The sequence below is a fragment of the Oncorhynchus gorbuscha genome, linkage group LG03 (assembly GCF_021184085.1).
Source record: "Oncorhynchus gorbuscha isolate QuinsamMale2020 ecotype Even-year linkage group LG03, OgorEven_v1.0, whole genome shotgun sequence".
Lineage (NCBI taxonomy): Eukaryota > Metazoa > Chordata > Actinopteri > Salmoniformes > Salmonidae > Oncorhynchus > Oncorhynchus gorbuscha.
The window spans coordinates 71,891,088-71,911,550 of record NC_060175.1 but is presented as its reverse complement, the minus strand read 5'-3'; the positions used below and the strand labels follow the sequence as shown (position 1 = coordinate 71,911,550).

The window sequence follows — 20,463 nt, the reverse complement described above, 5'->3', positions numbered from 1 at the left end:
ATGGCAGGAACTGGAAAATGTTGTTGTACTCGTCAATCCAGAACATCCCAAACATGCTCAATGGTGAGCATGTCTGTTGAACCTTGGCGTGATCCTGGACAACACCCTGTCGTTCTCAACTAACATCAAGGCGGTGGCCCGTTCCTGTAGGTTCATGCTCTACAACATCCGCAGAGTACGACCCTGCCTCACACAGGAAGCGGCGCAGGTCCTAATCCAGGCACTTGTCATCTCCCGTCTGGATTACTGCAACTCGCTGTTGGCTGGGCTCCCTGCCTGTGCCATTAAACCCCTACAACTCATCCAGAACGCCGCAGCCCGTCTGGTGTTCAACCTTCCCAAGTTCTCTCACGTCACCCCGCTCCTCCGCTCTCTCCACTGGCTTCCAGTTGAAGCTCGCATCCGCTACAAGACCATGGTGCTTGCCTACGGAGCTGTGAGGGGAACGGCACCTCAGTACCTCCAGGCTCTGATCAGGCCCTACACCCAAACAAGGGCACTGCGTTCATCCACCTCTGGCCTGCTCGCCTCCCTACCACTGAGGAAGTACAGTTCCCGCTCAGCCCAGTCAAAACTGTTCGCTGCTCTGGCCCCCAATGGTGGAACAAACTCCCTCACGACGCCAGGACAGCGGAGTCAATCACCACCTTCCGGAGACACCTGAAACCCCACCTCTTTAAGGAATACCTAGGATAGGATAAGTAATCCTTCTCACCCCCCCCTTTAAGATTTAGATGCACTATTGTAAAGTGACTGTTCTACTGGATGTCATAAGGTGAATGCACCAATTTGTAAGTCGCTCTGGATAAAAGCGTCTGCTAAATGACTTAAATGTAAAATGTAATGTAAATGGTGAGTATGTAGGCCATGGAAGAACTGGGACATTTTCAGCTTCCAGGAATTGTGTACAGATTCTTGCGACTTGGGGCTGCCCACACGACGCCATACACGTGGTCTGCGGTTGTGAGGCCGGTTGGACGTACTGCCAAATACTCTAAAACGACATTGGATGCAGCTTATGGTAGAGAAATTAACATTCAATTCTCTGGCAACAGCTCTGGTGGACATTCCAGCACTCAGCATGCCAATTGCACATCCCTCAAAACTTGAGACATCTGTGGCATCGTGTTGTGTTTCAAAACTTCACATTTTAGAGTGGCTTTAGAGGTGCACCTGTTTAATTATCTTGGCAAATGAGAAATGAACAGGGATGTAAACAAATTTGAGAGAAATACGTTTTTTCGTGACTATGGAAAGTTTCCGGCATCTTTTATTTAATTGCATGAAACATGGGACCAACACTTTACATGTTGCGTTTAGATTTTTGTTCACTATAGATGTAACAATGACCACACAAATGCTCCAACAAGAATTCCATTTGTTCAATTCTTCCTTAAATTGAAGGAATAAAACATCCAACAGCTTTTTATTTTAACATGTGGCACTTCCTTGGTGTGGAATCATTAGGTAACTCCCAATCGTAAATCATCGTAACTTAAACCGTGCAGCAAAATAAAGAAGTAAGGTATCAACAAAGTCTGTCCCATAAGATGAGCTTCCTTGTGGGATGAGCTATGGAGTCTGCAATGAGCTCATGGTCTCTGGGGGTCGATCCATCCAGGCTCGATGACAGTGGATGGTCTGGATCGACCGCTGACTTCGGTGCACACCTGTGTTCCTCCTACCTCTGTAGACCCATCCTGCCAGTCACTCTTTTACCCAGAGACACTCACCCCTGCGTGCCCCCCGATCCTTTGTCTCCCATCTAATTCTGATTAACTCCAGGTGTGACCAATAGGTTGCCTGCCACTGAAAAGGGAAAAGGGTGATTATCTGACAATGAGCCTGTTCTCATTGAATGAGGCTGAATGAAAACCAGATGGGGAAAGGGTTAAAGCCTAAATGTCAACATGAGCTCAGTTGTCTTCCGGATATGCTTAGTAATCCTTGCTCTTAAGTCTTTCGATTACAGACGGTTGTACTTTGCGACTTTCCTTGGGGTAGTAGTGATGTGTACTGGGAGGTTGAGAGCATGCATCTGCCTGAGAAGTCATACGTCAATGTTGTAAATCAGCGGAAATTATTTGTCTGTTCCTACAGTGTTCCCGTTAGACAACAATATTGCTTTCCCTAACAACAACCATTTACAGCGCCAATATAACCATGATATATACAAAGGTATGTGGACACCATTCATATTAGTGGATTCGGCTATTTCAGCCACACCCGTTGCTGACAAGTGAATAAAATTGAGCGCACAGCCATGCAATCTCCAGAGATAAACATTGGCACCAGAATGGCCTTATTGAAGAGTTTAGTGACTTTCAACGTGGCACCGTCATAGGTTGCTAGAGCTGCAGGCTCAACTGTAAGGGCTGTTACTGTGAAGTGGAAACGTCTAGCGGCTCAGCCGTGAAGTGGTAGGCCACACAAGCTCACAGAACGGATCTGCCGAGTGCTGAAGCGCATAGCGAGTAAAAACTGCCTGTCCTCGGTTGCAACACTCACTACCGAGTTCCTAACTGCCTCTGGAAGCAACGTCAAGTGGAGATCATCCGTTCACCTACTCTGCGTGTCACAAAGATTCTGCGGTTGGAACCAAAAATCTCAAATTTGGACTCATCAGACCAAAGGACAGATTTCCACCGGTGTAATGTCCATTGCTCGTGTTTCTTGGCCCAAACAAGTCTCTTCTTATTATTGGTGTCCTTTCAGAGTGGTTTACATTCAATGACATTCTAGACATTTCTGTGCTTCCAACATTGTGGCAACAGTTTGAGGAAGACCCTTTCCTGATTCGGCATGACAAAGCCCCCGTGCACAAAGCGAGGTCCATACAGAAATTATTTGTCGAGATCAGTGTGGAAGAACTTGACTGGCCTGCACAGAGCCCTGACCTCAACCACATCGAACACCTTTTGCATGAATTAGAAGGCCGACTGCGAAGCCAGGCCTAATCGCCTAACCTCACTAATTCTCTTGTGGCTGAATGGAAGCAAGTCCCCGCAGCAATGTTCCAACATCTATTGGAAAGCCCTCCGTGAAGAGTGGAGGCTTTTATAGCAGCCAAGGGGGAACCATCTCCATATTAATGCCCAGGATTTTGGAATGAGATGTTCGTCAAGCAGGTGTCCACATACTTTTGGTCATGTAGAGTGTACCACAGACCATATCGCCGAAAGTAACATGATTTGGAAACTGCCTGGTGCACTCCTCTTAAAACAATGGTTTTCCTTGTCCTCGTCTTCTGGCTTTCGTATGATCGATAAAACAGGTCCTGTTGATTTGTCATGGCACGGGCCCTACCTGTTTTTCCAGAATAAAGAATACAATGCTATAGCAACACTACCGTTAAAATGACAGTACATCTAAGGCAGCGGTATTCAAACTTTTTCAGCGGGGACCCAGCGGGGATCTTTTCCCATTTTTTTGGCAATCATTTCTTGCAACCCCACCCCAAATCTAATGACCAAACCTTCAAATTGGTCAATATAGGTTTTTAGGTCAACAAATAACCAATTAATTAAATGTTGATCTCTTCTCAAAATGAAAAGAAACTAATAAACAAATGTAAAACATTTTTTTTCTCAAATTATATTTCACAAACACATTTGTATATTATCCCATGCAATAATTTTTGTTCCTCATTTTTATATACAGTTTCCAAAAGTTTTGAGAATTGCTTGCTGCTTCAGTGTCTTTAGATATTTTTGTCAGCTGGTACTATGGAATACTGAAGTATAATTACAAGCATTTCATAAGTGTCAAAGGCTTTTATTGACAATTACGTGAAGTTGATGCAAAGAGTCAACATTTGCACTGTTGACCCTTCTTTTTCAAGACCTCTGCAATCCGCCCTGGCATGCGGTCAGTTAACTTCTGGTCCACATCCTGACTGATGGCAGCCCATTCTTGCATAATTAATGCTTGGAGTATGTCAGAATTTGTGGGTTTTTGTTTGTCCACCTGCCTCTTGAGGATTGACCACAAGTCCTCAATGGGATTAAGGTCTGAGGAGTTTCCTGGCCATGGACCCAAAATATTGATGTTTTGTTCCCCGAGCCACTAAGTTATCACTTTTGCCTTATGGCAAAGTGCTCCGTCATGCTGGAAAAGGCATTGTTCGTCACCAAACTGTTCCTGGATGGTTGGGAGAAGTTGCTCTTGGAGGATGTGTTGGTACCATTCTTTATTCATGGCTGTGTTCTTAGGCAAAATTGTGAGTGAGCCCACTCCCTTGGCTGAGAAACAACACACATGAATGTTCTCAGGATGCTTTACTGTTGGCATGACACAGGACTGATGGTAGCGCTCACCTCTTCTTCTCCGGACAACCTTTTTTCAGATGCCCCAAACAATCGGAAAGGGGATTCATCGGAGAAAATGAATTTACCCCAGTCCTCAGCAGTCCAACCCCTGTACCTTTTGCAGAATATCAGTCTGTCCCTGTTTTTCCTGGAGAGAAGTGGCTTCTTTGCTGCCCTTCTTGACACCAGGCCATCCTCCAAAAGTCTTCACCTCAATGTATGTGCAGATGCACTCACACCTGCCTGCTGCCATTCCTGAGCAAGCTCTGTACTGGTGGTGCCCCGATCCCGCAGCTGAATCAACTTTAGGAGACTGCCTGGCGCTTGCTGGACTTTCTTGGGCGCCCTGAATCCTTCTTCACAACAATTGAACCGCTCTCCTTGAAGTTCTTGATGATCCATTAAATGGTTGATTTAGGTGCAATATTACTGGCAGCAATATCCTTGCCTGTGAAGCCCTTTTTGTGCAAAGCAATGATGATGGCACGTGTTTCCTGGCAGGTAACCATGGTTGACAGAGGAAGAACAATAATTCCAAGCACCACCCTCCTTTTGAAGCTTCCAGTCTGTTATTCAAACTCAAACAGCATGACAGAGTGATCTCCAGCCTTGTCCTCGTCAACACTCACACCTGTGTTAACGAGAGAATCACTGACATTATGTCAGCTGGTCCTTTTGTGGCAGGGCTGAAATACAGTGGAAATGTTTTGGGGGATTCAGTTCATTTGCATGGCAAAGAAGGACTTTACAATTAATTCCAATTCATCTTATCACTCTTCATAAAATTCTTAAGTATATGCAAATTGCCATCATACAAACTGAGGCAGCAGACTTTGTGGAAATTAATATTTGTGTCATTCTCAAAACAAAGTAGCCACCCTATGCCTTGATGACAGCTTTACACACTCTTGGTATTCTCTCAACCAGCTTCACCTGGAATGCTTTTCCAACAGTCTTGAAGGAGTTCCCACGTATGCTGAGCACTTGTTGGCTGCTTTCCCTTCACTCTGCGGTCCAACTCATCTCAAACCATCTCAGTTGAGTTGAGGTCGGGTGATTGTTGAGGCCAGGTTATCGGATGCACCGTCACTCTCCTTGGCCAAGTAGCCCTTACAGCCTGGAGGGTCATTGTCCTGTTGAAAAACAAATGATAGTCCCACTAAGCACAAACCAATGGGATGGCATATCGCTGCAGAATGCTGTGGTAGCCATGCTGGTTAAGTGTGCCTTGAATTCTAAATAAATCACTGACAGTGTCACCAGCAAAGCACATTGGGAACCACACGTGGAGATCATCCGTTCACCTTCTCTGCGTCTCACAAAAAAAATCGCAAATTTGGACTCATCAGACCAAAGGACAGTTTTCCACCAGTCTAATGTCCATTGCTTGTGTTTCTTGGCCCAAGCAACTCTCTTCTTCTTATTGGTGTCTTTTTAAAATTTATTTTTATTTTACCTTTATTTAACTAGGCAAGTCAGTTAAGAACAAATTCTTATTTTCAATAACGGCCTAGGAACAGTGGGTTTACTGCCTGTTCAGGGGCAGAACGACAGATTCGTACCTTGTCAGCTCAGGGATTTGAACTTGCAACCTTTCGGTTACTAGTCCAACACTTTAACCACTAGGCTACCCTGGCGCCTCATTGAGTGGTTTCTTTGCAGCAATTCGACCATGAAGGACTGATTCACGCAGTCTCCTCAGAACAGTTGATGTTGAAATGTGTCTGTTACTGCATTTATTTGGGCTGCAATTTCTGAGGCTGGTAACTCTAATGAACGTATCCTCTGCAGCAGAGGTAACTCTGGGTCTTCCTTTCCTGTTGCAGTCCTCATGAGAGCCAGTTTCATCATAGAGCTTGATGATTTTTGCGACTGCGCTTGACGAAACTTTCAAAGTTCTTGAAATGTTCTGTATTGACTGACCTTCATGTCTTAAAGTAATAATGGACTGTCGTTTCTCTTTGCTTATTAATGCCAAGAGTGTGCAAAGCTGTCATCAAGGGTGGCTACTTTGAAGTGTAAAATATAAAATGTAAAATATATTTAGTTATGTTTAACACTTTTGGTTACTACATGATTCCATATTTTATTTCATAGTTTTGATGTCTCCACTGTTATTCTACAATGGAGAAAATAGTCAAAATAAAGAAAAACCCTTGAATGAGTAGGTGTGTCCAAACTTTTGACTGGTACTGTATATATCTAAAAAGGACGTTGAATACCACTGGCTAAGGTAAAATTACTAATTGCTGACTCAAGTCGCTAAATAACCAGTCTCATTGTGGCCTGATCTCAGGGGCCCATCCCATCCATCCACCTCTATGTTGTGCATGCCTGTCAGGCATTTTGGCACGCAATAACCCCCCCCCCCCCCCCCCCCTCAATCATAATTGCTTCTAGGCATGCTGCAACAGCTGTGTTGGAAAAGCCTCTTGTCCTCCCTCATCTGTCTCTAGCCCTGGGTAATGACTGTATATAGAATACAGCCTTCCAAAAAGATCTCTTTGTTTTCTTTGTCACTCGTTTGATACAGCTCTCTCTATTTCTCTTACTCTCTCTCCCTCTCTCACTGAATGTTTTGTATGTCCACTTAATACCAAGTCAAAACGTAGCAGGGATGCTTTGTGGAAGAGTAATGAGATTTGGCAACGACTATTACATAGCTGTTAGAGTGCAAGTCCTCAGCAGTTCATTTGACTGCCCATAATTGCTTTATTTTGTGTTGACAAGCCGGGTGGCTGGCGTAATCAAAGTAACTCAATGTGTCTGTGTTGACAAGCCGGGTGGCTGGCGTAATCAAAGTAACTTAATGTGTCTGTACTATTCCATGACTCACTGGTGTGCTATTCCATGACTCACTGGTGTGCTATTCCATGACTCACTGGTGTGCTATTCCATGACTCACTGGTGTGCTATTCCATGACTCACTGGTGTACTATTCCATGACTCACTGGTGTGCTATTCCATGACTCACTGGTGTGCTATTCCATGACTCACTGGTGTACTATTCCGTGACTCACTGGTGTGCTATTCCATGACTCACTGGTGTGCTATTCCATGACTCACTGGTGCTATTCCATGACTCTATTCCATGACTCACTGGTGTGACTCACTGGTTCTATTCCATGACTCACTGGTGTGCTATTCCATGACTCACTGGTGTACTATTCCATGACTCACTGGTGTACTATTCCATGACTCACTGGTGTGACTCACTATTCCATGACTCACTGGTGTACTATTCCATGACTCACTGGTGTGCTATTCCATGACTCACTGGTGTACTATTCCATGACTCACTGGTGTGCTATTCCATGACTCACTGGTGTACTATTCCATGACTCACTGGTGTGCTATTCCATGTACTATTCCATGACTCACTGGTGTGCTATTCCATGACTCACTGGTGTACTATTCCATGACTCACTGGTGTGCTATTCCATGACTCACTGGTGTGCTATTCCATGACTCACTGGTGTGCTATTCCATGACTCACTGGTGTACTATTCCATGACTCACTGTGTGACTCACTGGTGTACTATTCCATGACTCACTGGTGTACTATTCCATGACTCACTGGTGTGCTATTCCATGACTCACTGGTGTGCTATTTGACCATGACTCACTGGTGTGCTATTCCATGACTCACTGGTGTGCTATTCCATGACTCACTGGTGTGCTATTCCATGACTCACTGGTGTGCTATTCCATGACTCACTGGTGTACTATTCCATGACTCACTGGTGTACTATTCCATGACTCACTGGTGTGCTATTCCATGACTCACTGGTGTACTATTCCATGACTCACTGGTGGGCTATTCCATGACTCACTGGTGTACTATTCCATGACTCACTGGTGTGCTATTCCATGACTCACTGGTGTGCTATTCCATGACTCACTGGTGTACTATTCCATGACTCACTGGTGTACTATTCCATGACTCACTGGTGGGCTATTCCATGACTCACTGGTGGGCTATTCCATGACTCACTGGTGTACTATTCCATGACTCACTGGTGTACTATTCCATGACTCACTGGTGTACTATTCCATGACTCACTGGTGTACTATTCCATGACTCACTGGTGTGCTATTCCATGACTCACTGGTGTACTATTCCATGACTCACTGGTGTGCTATTCCAGGACTCACTGGTGTGCTAATCCAGGACTCACTGGTGTGCTATTCCATGACTCACTGGTGTGCTATTCCATGACTCACTGGTGTACTATTCCATGACTCACTGGTGTGCTATTCCATGACTCACTGGTGTGCTATTCCATGACTCACTGGTGTACTATTCCATGACTCACTGGTGTGCTATTCCATGACTCACTGGTGTACTATTCCATGACTCACTGGTGTGCTATTCCATGACTCACTGGTGTATGATTTTGATTAATGAAAGTTCTAAATTTGCTTTATGAGTAGTGCGTGAACATAGGGTGTCAACACATATTTTACACATTATTTCAATGGGTCTTTCTCCATTCGGATTGTTTTATACTGTTCAATTTAACTTCAACCTAAAATAATTTCCTGCACTTCCATTAATTTCTGCATTTTCTGCACTCATTTTAGATCATTTCCACACTGCCAAGATGTTAGCAAATATACTTATTTTTTAACCAAATGTTGATTAAAACACTTGGGTGAACTTTTGGAATCATGGAAATAGAATGTTTATTATAATTCCACAGTTAGAATATAAATAATAATGGGCGCTTTGAATAGCGTTTGACATGACAACGAATGAAAATGCCATGGACGAGTTATTTTGACGGGGTAGGAATCAAAGTGGTGGTCAGCGTTTCCCCAGGGGACCCTATAATCTTTGGCTACATTAAATCTTTATTCATATAGCTAACATATTCATGCTTCTCCTATTCCTCTTTGATTTAGAAGACGGTCACTGTTGCACAAACATCATGCTGATTTAAGCCTCACCATACTGGTATCACGCTGTATAAGCTAGCTATGTTTGCTCTGACTCAGTACTTTTATTAGCTAGCTTAGCTAGCCAGCTAACTAGCAATTAGTATTAGAGGCTAACACCATTCAGTTTAACTTAAGAAAATACAAACAAGCTGTATGCAGCTGTAAGAAACACAAACTAATATTGTAATTATAGAACACTTGTGGATTTCTATTATGATCAAAGTGGAAACAACATCTTTGTCATCAACATTTTTGCATGTGCTGCATTGAGCATGCAGACTGAACGAAAGTGTCTAGTGGTCAAGCAACAACAAATGTGCTCCTTGTGTGACGAGGTGGGACTAGGTCTGTGTGGAAAGCGGCTCGGAAAGGGATGACTCAAGTAGCGGAGTAGAAATGGACATTACACACGGCGTATCACATTTAACAAACCAAAACATTCAAATACCATTATAGAAGGTCAAGTAAAAACCCAAACCAGTCCGTGCATAAATGCCAATGTATATAGTAAAACACGGTATACCGCCCACCCCTAAGAGGCTGGTTGTTGTATGAATTGGGTTAAGTCCAACCCCATTGGTTTTGTCTGGGTAGAAGTGCCCAGAGTTGACACAAGTATGGGTTGGAGTGATTTGGGGAACTAGAGTCTATTCTACGTCTGAAGCTCAAATTGCATCCTATTTTCTATATGCTGTACATGAGGCTCTGCTCACAAGTAGTGCACCATGAAGGGAATAGGGTGCCATTTGGGGATGGTTAACCCTAACCCTCACAAGATGTTCTGAGTTCGAGTCCCTTGTCTTTACTAAGGAAATGGTCCCATTTGACTCCTTATTCTTACTGTAGGGTGGGGGTGATGGAGAGGGAAAGAGAGAGAGACTGAGAAGCAGACATGTGGATGACATATGTTCACCTATCAACCTCACCGATTGATCCTTCACTTTTATTTGCTTTAAGTTTAATACTGTCTGTGACTTTACTTTGCTTTCTGTATGAAGCTTTCCATTTCCCAGTTGGTAACCAAAAAGTCATTTTTGTGTGTGTTTGTGTGCGTGTGTACAAACGTGTGTGTTATTCCAGTGTATCGACAAGGCTAGAGATCTATTGGATGCGGAGCTGACAGCCATGGCTGGAGAGAGTTACAGCAGAGCATATGGGGTAAGAACATCACTCTACTAATGAGGACAAATATAAGCACCGACCAAATTATTATTATCAGTATTATGTTTCACAGGAACATTTGCCCATATAACTTTATGATCAATTTGCGTCCATTTTAACTGCCGGTAATAAATCTTGGTAATATTTGTAATATTCCACCACATACAGATAAAAGACTAAAGTAAACGTTTGTTTAGTCAGGTAGCCCTACAATTATGCATTTACTGGAAACAATGTATTTACTGTAAATACACTTTGAGCACCTGGTGGGAAAAGTACTACATATACACTCAAATCCATTAAGTAATACTTACTGAAACTGCCATTATGACAGCATTCATGTTCCTGTATCACGTCACACCAACCCTGTGGTTCTCCATTAAATATGAGCAGCTTATGAATGAGTAATGTTGTCCTTATGTAGTGCCTTGAAAGGAAGTGCTACCAGAGTGCTGTACAGTGATTGAGTGTTGCTGTTGTTGTGCAGGCCATGGTGTCGTGTCAGATGCTGTCGGAGCTGGAAGAGGTCATCCAGTACAAGCTGGTCCCAGAGAGGAGGGACATTATCCGAGACACCTGGTGGGAAAGGCTACAGGTACACACTTGAGGGGGGCGCTGACACACACACTCATATACACAAACAAACAAATATACACATGGGCGCACGCAGGGACACACGCACACACGGGACACACATTCAAAGACAAAGAAATATATGCATGTATCCATTCATACACACACACACACACACACACACACACACACACACACACACACACACACACACACACACACACACACACACACACACACACACACACACACACACACACACACACACACACACACACACACACACACACACACACACACACACACACACACACAAGAGAGGGTGGTTAAGGGAGCATGTGGAAAAGGATATAGGTGATTGGAATGGATGATACACACACCTTTAACATAAACTTGAGAGATGACAGTGCATAGGAGACCACTTCAGTCTGAATAATGTTCCATATGTCTTGAGGAGTTTGACATGCGTTTCCTGTTCACTTGATATTACCTGCCCTCTGCAAACATCTGGACAAACTAGGACACTGGTATATGAAGTCAAATGAAAGGGGATATACCTAGTCAGTCGCACAACTGAATGCATTTAACCCAACCCTTTTGAATCAGAGAGGTGCAGAGGCTGCCTTAATCGACATCCACATCATCGACGTCCACAGAGCAGTTGTTGTTGGGGGTTAACTGCCTTGCTGAAGGGCAGAAAGACAGATTTTTACCTTGTCGGCTCAGGGATTTGATCTTGCTGGCCCAACATTCCTATAGGCTAGACTTTGAGGAACGTTTTCGCATCGCATGAGCCCACTACAAATGGTGTAGGCTTTACAGTGAAATGCTTACTTGAAAGCTCTTTCGCAACGATGCAGTTAGATAAATAAAACATCTCGTTCAGAAATCATGGGCATTAATATAGAGTTGGTCCCTCCATTGCTGCTATAACGGCCTCCACTCTTCTGGGAAGGCTTTCCACTAGATGTTGGAACATTGCTGCAGGGACTTGATTCCATTCAGCCAAAAGAGCATTAGTGAGGTCAGGCACTGATGTCGGGCGATTAGACCTGGCTCGCAGTCTGCGTTCCAATTCATCCCAAAAGTGTTCGATGGGGTTGAGACCACGGCTCTGTTCAGGCCAGTCAAGTTCTTCTACATCGATCTCGACAAACCAATTCTGTATGGACAACGCTTTTTGCACGGGGGCATTGTCATGCTGAAACAGGAAAGGTCCTTCCCCAAACTGTTGTCACGAAGTTGGAAGCACAGAATCGTCTAGAATGTCTTTGTATGCTGTAGGTTTAAGATTTGCCTTCACTGGAACTATGGAGCCTGAACCATGAAAATCATCCACAGACCATTATTTTTCCTCCACCAAACTTTACAGTCGGCACTATGCATTGGGGCAGGTAGCATTCTCCTGACATTCGCCAAACCCAGATTCGTCAATCAAACTGCCAGATGGTGAAGTGTGTTTCATCACTCCAGAGAATGCGTTTCCACTGCTCTAGAGTCCAATGTCGGCGAGCTTTACACCACTATAGCCTCGGCTGGCATTGCGCATGGTGATCTTAGGCTTGTGTGCGGCTGCTCGGCCATGGAAACCCATTTCATGAAGCACCTAATGAACAGTTATTGTGCTGACGTTGCTTCCAGAGGCCGTTTGGAACTCAGTAGTGAGTGTTGCTACCCGAGGACAGATGATTTTTAACGCTACACGCTTCAGCCCTTTCCGGTCCCATTCTGTGAGCTTGTGTGGTCTACCACTTTGCGGCTGAGCTGTTGTTGCTCCTACTAGACGTTTCCGAATCACAATAACAGCACTTACAGTTGACCAGGGCAGCTGTAGCAGGGCAGAAATTTGACGGACTGACTTGTTGGAAAGATGGCATCCTATGATGGTGCCACATTGAATGTCACTGAACTTTTCAGTGAGGCTATTCTACTGCCAATGTTTGTCTATGGAGATTGCATGGCTGTGTTTAAAATTTTCTACACCAGTCAGCAATGGGTGTGGCTGAAATAGCCAAATCCACTCATTTGAAGGGGTGTCCACATACTTTTGTATAAACTCAGCAAAAATAAGAAACGGCCCTTTTTCAGGACCCTGTCTTTCAAAGATAATTCATAAAAATGCAAATAACTTCACAAATCTTCGTTGAAGAGGGTTTAAACACTGTTTCCCATGCTTGTTCAATGAACAATTATTTAACATGCACCTGTGGAACGGTCGTTGAGACACTAACAGCTTACAGACGGTAGGCAATTAAGGTCACAGTTATGAAAACCTAAGACACTAAAGAGCCCTTTCTACCGACTCTGAAAAACACCAAAAGAAAGATGCCCAGGGTTCCCTGCTCATCTGCGTGAACGTGCCTTAGGCATGTTGCAAGGAGGCATGAGGACTGCAGATGTGGCCAGGGCAATAAATTGCAATGACCGTACTGTGAGACGCCTAAGACAGGGAGACAGGATAGACAGCTGATCGTCCTCGCCGTGGCAGACCAGGTGTAACAACATCTGCACAGGATCGGTACATCCGAACATCACACCTGCAGGACAGGTACAGGATGGCAACAACAACTGCCCGAGTAACACCAGGAACGCACAATCCCTCCATCAGTGCTCAGACTGTCCGCAATAGGCTGAGTGAGGCTGGATTGAGGGCATGTAGGCCTGTTGTAATGCAGGTCCTCACCAGACATCACCGACAACAATGTCGCTGGACCAGACAGGACTGGCAAAATGTGCTCTTCACTGACGAGTCGCAGTTTTGTCTCACCAAGGGTGATTGTCGGATTCGCATTTATCGTCAAAGGAATGAGCGTTACACCGAGGGCTGTACTCTGGACCGCGATCGTTTCGGAGGTGCAGGGTATGTCATGGTCTGGGGCGGTGGGTCACAGCATCATCGGACTGAGCTTGTTGTCATTGCAGGCAATCTCAATGCTGTGCGTTACAGGGAAGTCATCCTCCTCCCTCATGTGGTCCTTCTGTAGCTCAGTTGGTAGAGCATGGCGCTTGTAACGCCAGGGTAGTGGGTTCGATCCCCGGGACCATCCATACGTAGAATGTATGCACACATGACTGTAAGTCGCTTTGGATAAAAGCGTCTGCTAAATGGCATTTATTATTATTATTTATTATTATGTGGTACCCTTCCTGCAGGCTCATCCTGACATGATCCTCCAGCATGACAATGCCACCAGCCATACTGCTCGTTCTGTGCGTGATTTCCTGTAAGACAGGAATGTCAGTGTTCTGCCATGGCCAGCGTAGAGCCCGAATCTCAATCCCATTGAGCACGTCTGGGACCGGTTGGATCGGAGGGTGAGGGCTAGGGCCATTCCCCCCCAGAAATGTCCGGGAACTTGCAGGTGCCTTGGTGGAAGGCAAGAACTAGCAAATCTGGTGCAGTCCACGAGGAGGAGTTGCACTGCAGTACTTAATGCAGCTGGTGACCACACCATATACTGATTTTTACTTTTGATTTTGACCCCCCCCCCCCCCCCCCCCTTTGTTCAGGGACACATTATTCAATTTCTGTTAGTCACATGTCTGTGGAACTTGTTCAGTTTATGTCTCAGTTGTTGAATCTTATGTTCATACAAATATTTACACATGTTAAGTTTGCTCAAAATAAACGTATTGACAGTGAGAGGACATTTCTTTTTTTTGCTGAGTTTGTATTGTGTAGTCTATACAGGTAAGATAGTCCGGTGGCCATTGATTAGCTACTCAACAGTCTAATTGCTTTGGGATAGCAGCTGTCTGGGAGACTTTCGGTCCGAGACCTGATACTCAGTACCACCTGCCTGACAGTAGCACAGAGAACATGCCATGGCTTGGGTAGCTGAAGTCTTTGTCAATTCTCTGGGCCTGGTATAAAGGTCCTGGATGGCAGGGAGCTCGGTCCCTAGTAATGTAGTGGGTCGTCTGCACCACCCTTTGCGGTTGAGGGTGGTGCAGGTTGCCATACCAGGCGATGATGCAGCCAGTCAAGATGCTCTCAATGGTGCAGTTATAGAACTTCTAGAGGATCAGAGGGCCCATGCCAAATTTCTTCAACCTCCTGAGCGAGAAATGACGCTGCTGTGCCCTCTTCAGGACTGCGCTGGTGTGTGTGGACCACGTTAAGACCTCGGTGATGTGGACACCGGGAACTTGAAGCTCTCCACCAACTCCACTACAGCCCCTTCGGTGTGGATGGTGGTATGCTCCCCCTGCTGTTTCCTGTAATCCATGATCAGCACCTTTCAATGCATGGCGTCTTGCTGATTTTGAGGGAGAGATTATTGTCCTTGCACCATGTGAGTCAGATGCACTACCGCTCAGCCAGACTCCTGTGCAGTTGAAACCATTGTTGTTGGTATTGAGGTAACACAGTTATTGTATTGTATTGCCTTATTGAGTTGTTAATTTACAGAGAGTTTGAACTTGAGGAATTACAACTATTTGGGCAGCATCCTTAACTTTCCTTATTTCAGTTGTTATCCTTGTCAAACCTGTTCCAAGCGTATGCTTCCTGACAGGCGGATTTTGATTACAATGATTATATATTTTTTTATTGATAACTAGAGTTATATCCTGTACAGATAAAAGACTCAATTAGAGGCCACAAAACCAACGCTCTGAAGGAAAATGAAGTCGCCGGCCAAGACTGTGCAACTCAATACGAACACCAGTCGATCCAGAAAATTACCCAAACAAACTGGAACCATGTGCTGTGTGTAGTTAAATCCATTACCACCGACTCTAATTGGGAATCAAAACAATCTTTGGAGGTCTCTTCAGGCCACTGTCGGGTTGGTACACGCTCAGACTGAACGCCAGATAGAAAACCTAAAAGTAGGTGTGGTGAGTTACAGTGCACTGAATGCGGTTCATATCTCTCTCTTCTCTTCCTTTTCCTGTTATCTTTTGTCGTGTCTCTCTGTCTCGCTCTCCTGTCTCTTCTCCCTCTCTTATCTGTCTCTTCTCTTGTCTCTTCTCTTGTCTCTTCTCTTGTCTCTTCTCTTGTCTGTCTCTTCTCTTGTCTGTCTTCTCTCTTGTCTGTCTTCTCTGGTCTGTCTCTTCTGTCTCTTCTCTGTACTGTCTCTTCTCTGGTCTGTCTCTTCTCTGGTCTGTCTCTTCTCTGGTCTGTCTCTTCTCTGGTCTGTCTCTTCTCTGGTCTGTCTCTTCTGTCTCTTCTCTGGTCTGTCTCTTCTCTGGTCTGTCTCTTCTCTGGTCTGTCTCTTCCCTGGTCTGTCTCTTCCCTGGTCTGTCTCTTCCCTGGTCTGTCTCTTCCCTGGTCTGTCTCTTCTCTTGTCTGTCTCTTCTCTTGTCTGTCTCTTCTCTTGTCTGTCTCTTCTCTTGTCTGTCTCTTCTCTTGTCTGTCTCTTCTCTGGTCTGTCTCTTCTCTGGTCTGTCTCTTCTCTGGTCTGTCTCTTCTGTCTCTTCTCTTGTCTGTCTCTTCCCTGGTCTGTCTCTTCTGTCTCTTCTCTTGTCTGTCTCTTGTCTTGTCTGTCTCTTGTCTTGTCTGTCTCTTGTCTTGTCTGTCTCTTGTCTGTCTCTTGTCTGTCTCTTCTCTTGTCTGTCTCTTCTCTGGTCTGTCTCTTCTCTGGTCTATCTCTTCTGTCTCTTCTCTGGTCTATCTCTTCTCTGGTCTGTCTCTTCTGTCTCTTCTCTGATCTGTCTCTTCTGTCTCTTCTCTGATCTGTCTGTCTCTTCTCTGGTCTGTCTCTTCTCTTTTCTGTCTCTCTCTTCTCTTTTCTGTCTCTTCTCTGGTCGGTCTCTTCCCTGGTCTGTCTCTTCCCTGGTCTGTCTCTTCTCTGGTCTGTCTCTTCTCTTGTCTGTCTCTTCTCTTGTCTGTCTCTTCTCTTGTCTGTCTCTTCTCTTGTCTGTCTCTTCTCTTGTCTGTCTCTTCTCTGGTCTGTCTCTTCTCTGGTCTGTCTCTTCTCTGGTCTGTCTCTTCTCTGGTCTGTCTCTTCTGTCTCTTCTCTTGTCTGTCTCTTCCCTGGTCTGTCTCTTCTCTTGTCTGTCTCTTCCCTGGTCTGTCTCTTGTCTTGTCTGTCTCTTGTCTTGTCTGTCTCTTGTCTTGTCTGTCTCTTGTCTGTCTCTTGTCTGTCTCTTCTCTTGTCTGTCTCTTCTCTGGTCTGTCTCTTCTCTGGTCTATCTCTTCTGTCTCTTCTCTGGTCTATCTCTTCTCTGGTCTGTCTCTTCTGTCTCTTCTCTGATCTGTCTCTTCTGTCTCTTCTCTGATCTGTCTGTCTCTTCTCTGGTCTGTCTCTTCTCTTTTCTGTCTCTCTCTTCTCTTTTCTGTCTCTTCTCTGGTCGGTCTCTTCTCTGGTCTGTCTCTACTGTCTCTTCTCTGTCTTCTCTGGTCTGTCTCTTCTCTGGTCTGTCTCTTCTCTGGTCTGTCTCTTCTCTGGTCTGTCTCTTCTCTGGTCTGTCTCTTCTCTGGTCTGTCTCTTCTCTGGTCTGTCTCTTCTGTCTCTTCTCTTGTCTGTCTCTTCTCTGGTCTGTCTCTTCTGTCTCTTCTCTGATCTGTCTGTCTCTTCTCTGGTCTGTCTCTTCTCTTTTCTGTCTCTCTCTTCTCTTTTCTGTCTCTTCTCTGGTCGGTCTCTTCTCTGGTCTGTCTCTACTGTCTCTTCTCTGTCTTCTCTGGTCTGTCTCTTCTCTGGTCTGTCTCTCTCTTCTCTGGTCTGTCTCTCTCTTCTCTGGTCTGTCTCTTCTCTTTTCTGTCTCTCTCTTCTCTTTTCTGTCTCTTCTCTCTATCTCTTGTCTTCTCTTCTCTCTGTATCTGTGAGCTCAAGTGTTCCTGACATTTGGAGGCTTCACCCAAGATAGGCACGTACGTGTGTGCTCACTCACACACAACACACACCTTCAATCTCTCTCACACTCTCACTCACACTCACTCTCTCACTCACTCTCACACAAACATGCATCTGTTTGTCAAAGATACCTTTTTTTAAGTAGGGGTGTAGATCAGAAAACCAGTCAGTACCTGGTGTGACAACCGTTTGCCTCATGCAGTGAAATTGCAGGATATTGACGGGAGCTGGAACATTCTGTCGTACACCTCGATCTAGAGCATCCCAAACATGCTCAATGGGTGACATCTCTGATGAGTATGCAGGCCATGGAAAAACTGGGACATTTTTAGCTTCCAGAAATAATTTACAGATCCTTGTGACATTATCATGCTGAAATAAGAGCTGATGGTGGTGGACAAATGACACGACAATGGGCCTCAGGATCTCTTCACGGTATCTCTGTGCATTCATATTGCCATCGATAAAAATGCAATTGTGTTCGTTGTCCATAGTTTACGCTTGCCCATACCATAACCCTCAGCGCCACCATGGAGCACTCTGTTTACAATGTTGACATCAGCAAACCGTTCGCCCACACAGGGCCATACACGTGGTCTGCGGTTGTGAGGCCCGGTCGGACGTACTGCCAAATTCTCTAAAACTACGGCTTATGGTAGAAAAATTGACATTCAATTCTCTGGCAACAACTCTGGTGGGATTTCCTGCAGTCAGCATGCCAATTGCAGGCTCCCTCAACTTGAGACATATGTGGCGTTGTGTTGTGCGACAACACTGGACATTTTAGAGTGGCCTTTTATTTTCCCCAGCACAAAGTGTACCTCTAATGATCATGCTGTTTGATCAGCTTCTTGATATGCCACACCTGTCAGGTGGATGGATTGTCTTGGCAAATGAGAAAAGTTCACTAACAGGAATGTAAACCAATTTGTGAACAGCATTTGAGAGAAATACGATTTTTGTGCGTATGAAACACTTCAGGAATCTTTGAAACATGGCACTTTACATGTTGCGTTTTTATTTTTGTTCAGTGTATGTGCCCAATATAGAAGTGCTCACTCAGAGAGTGTCAAAATATTCAAGAGATAAAGGTGCTCAAAGTTGAACTATTTTGCATACCCCACCATACCATGACGCATCCATGTCTTCATCATTGGAAAGGAATAATAATAATAATAATATATGCCATTTAGCAGACGCTTTTATCCAAAGCGACTTACAGTCATGTGTGCATACATTCTACGTACAGGTTGGGTGTCATTCTTTGGCTGATAAATGGACTAAAATGGGAATAACATTTACATTTTCACCTTCAAATGATACCACAAGGACGTTTGGAGGTCCACGCATCAGAGAATGTTAACTTGAATGGGAATATCTGTCACGTCCTGACCTTTTGTATGTTTCTATTTTAGGTTGGTCAGGGCGTGAGTTGGGGTGGGCATTCGATGTTTTTGTTCTATGTCGGGTATTTCTATGTGTTTGGTATGGTTCAGCTGTCAATCATTGTCTCTGATTGAGAACCATACTTAGGTAGCCTGTTTTCCCACTCTTGTTTATGGGTGGTTAATTTCTGTTTAGTGTCTGTTCACCTGGCAAAACTGTTTCGTTTTCTCTTCGTTATTATGTTGTGTAGTGTTCAGTTTGTTCAATTAAAATATGATGAACACTTACCACGTTGCACCGTGGTCATCGTCTCCTTCACCAGACGAAAACCGCTACAATATCAGTTTTAATTATACTGTCAAACCTCCATAGGAAACCTATTAAAATAATCGAAAGGTTGATAGTAGAATAGACATGAACATTTAATTTGACATTGGATGGTGGGTAGACCGGCATGCATCTTTGTGGTAGTAATTAGAAGTTAAAATGACAATAGGTCAAATTCTATGATTGAAATTATGCCCACATTGTATTCAAAGAGTATGTGTCGCAACCAATGGCAGGCACGACAAAAAAAGCCTCAGATTAAGTAGGGTTTAAGCTACAACATACAGTGCAGTGCATACAGTGTTTTCAGACCCCTTGACTTTTTACACATTTTGTTGTTACACCATAATGCTAAAATGGATTCAATTGTTTTTTTTTCTCATCAATCTACACACAATACCCTATAATAACAAAGCAAAAACTAGTTTTTAGAAATGTTTGCTCAAAAAATTATATTGTATTTACATTAGTATTCAGACTCTTTACCCAGTACTTTGTTGAAGCAGCGATTACGGCTTCGAGTGTTCTCGGGTATGACACTACAAGCTTGGGACACCTGTATTTGGTGAGTTTCTCCTGTTCCTCTCTGCAGATTCTCTCAAGCTCTGTCAGGTTGGATGGGGAGTGTCGCTGCGCAGCCATTTTCAGGTCTCTCTTCAAGTTTGGGCTCTGGCTGGGCCACTCGAGGACATTGAGACTTGTCCCGAAGCCATTCCTGTGTTGTCTTGGCTGTGTGCTTAGGGTTGTTGTCCTGTTGGAAGGTGAACCTTCGCCCCAGTCTGAGGTCCTGAGCGCTTTGGAGCAGGTTTTCATCAAGGATCTCCCTGTACTTTGCTCCATTCATCTTTCCCTTGATCCTAACTAGTCTCCCAGTCCTTGCTACTGAAAAACATCCCCACACCATGATGCTGCCACCACCATGCTTCACCTTAGGGATGGTGCCAGGTTTCCTCCAGGTGTGACGCTTG

The 20,463-nt window shown here is 44.6% G+C and overlaps 1 protein-coding gene across 2 annotated transcripts in view; it reads left to right on the top strand.

Annotated features, from left to right (window-relative positions):
* Positions 1 to 20,463, top strand: part of mtor (mechanistic target of rapamycin kinase) — a 129,164-nt gene that overhangs the window by 84,626 nt on the left and 24,075 nt on the right. For both annotated transcript variants that reach the window (XM_046343612.1, XM_046343611.1), the window contains exons 33-34: positions 10,329 to 10,406; positions 10,897 to 11,004. In XM_046343612.1, coding sequence (XP_046199568.1) covers positions 10,329 to 10,406; positions 10,897 to 11,004 — 186 coding nt within the window. The remainder of the gene's footprint in view (positions 1 to 10,328; positions 10,407 to 10,896; positions 11,005 to 20,463) is intronic.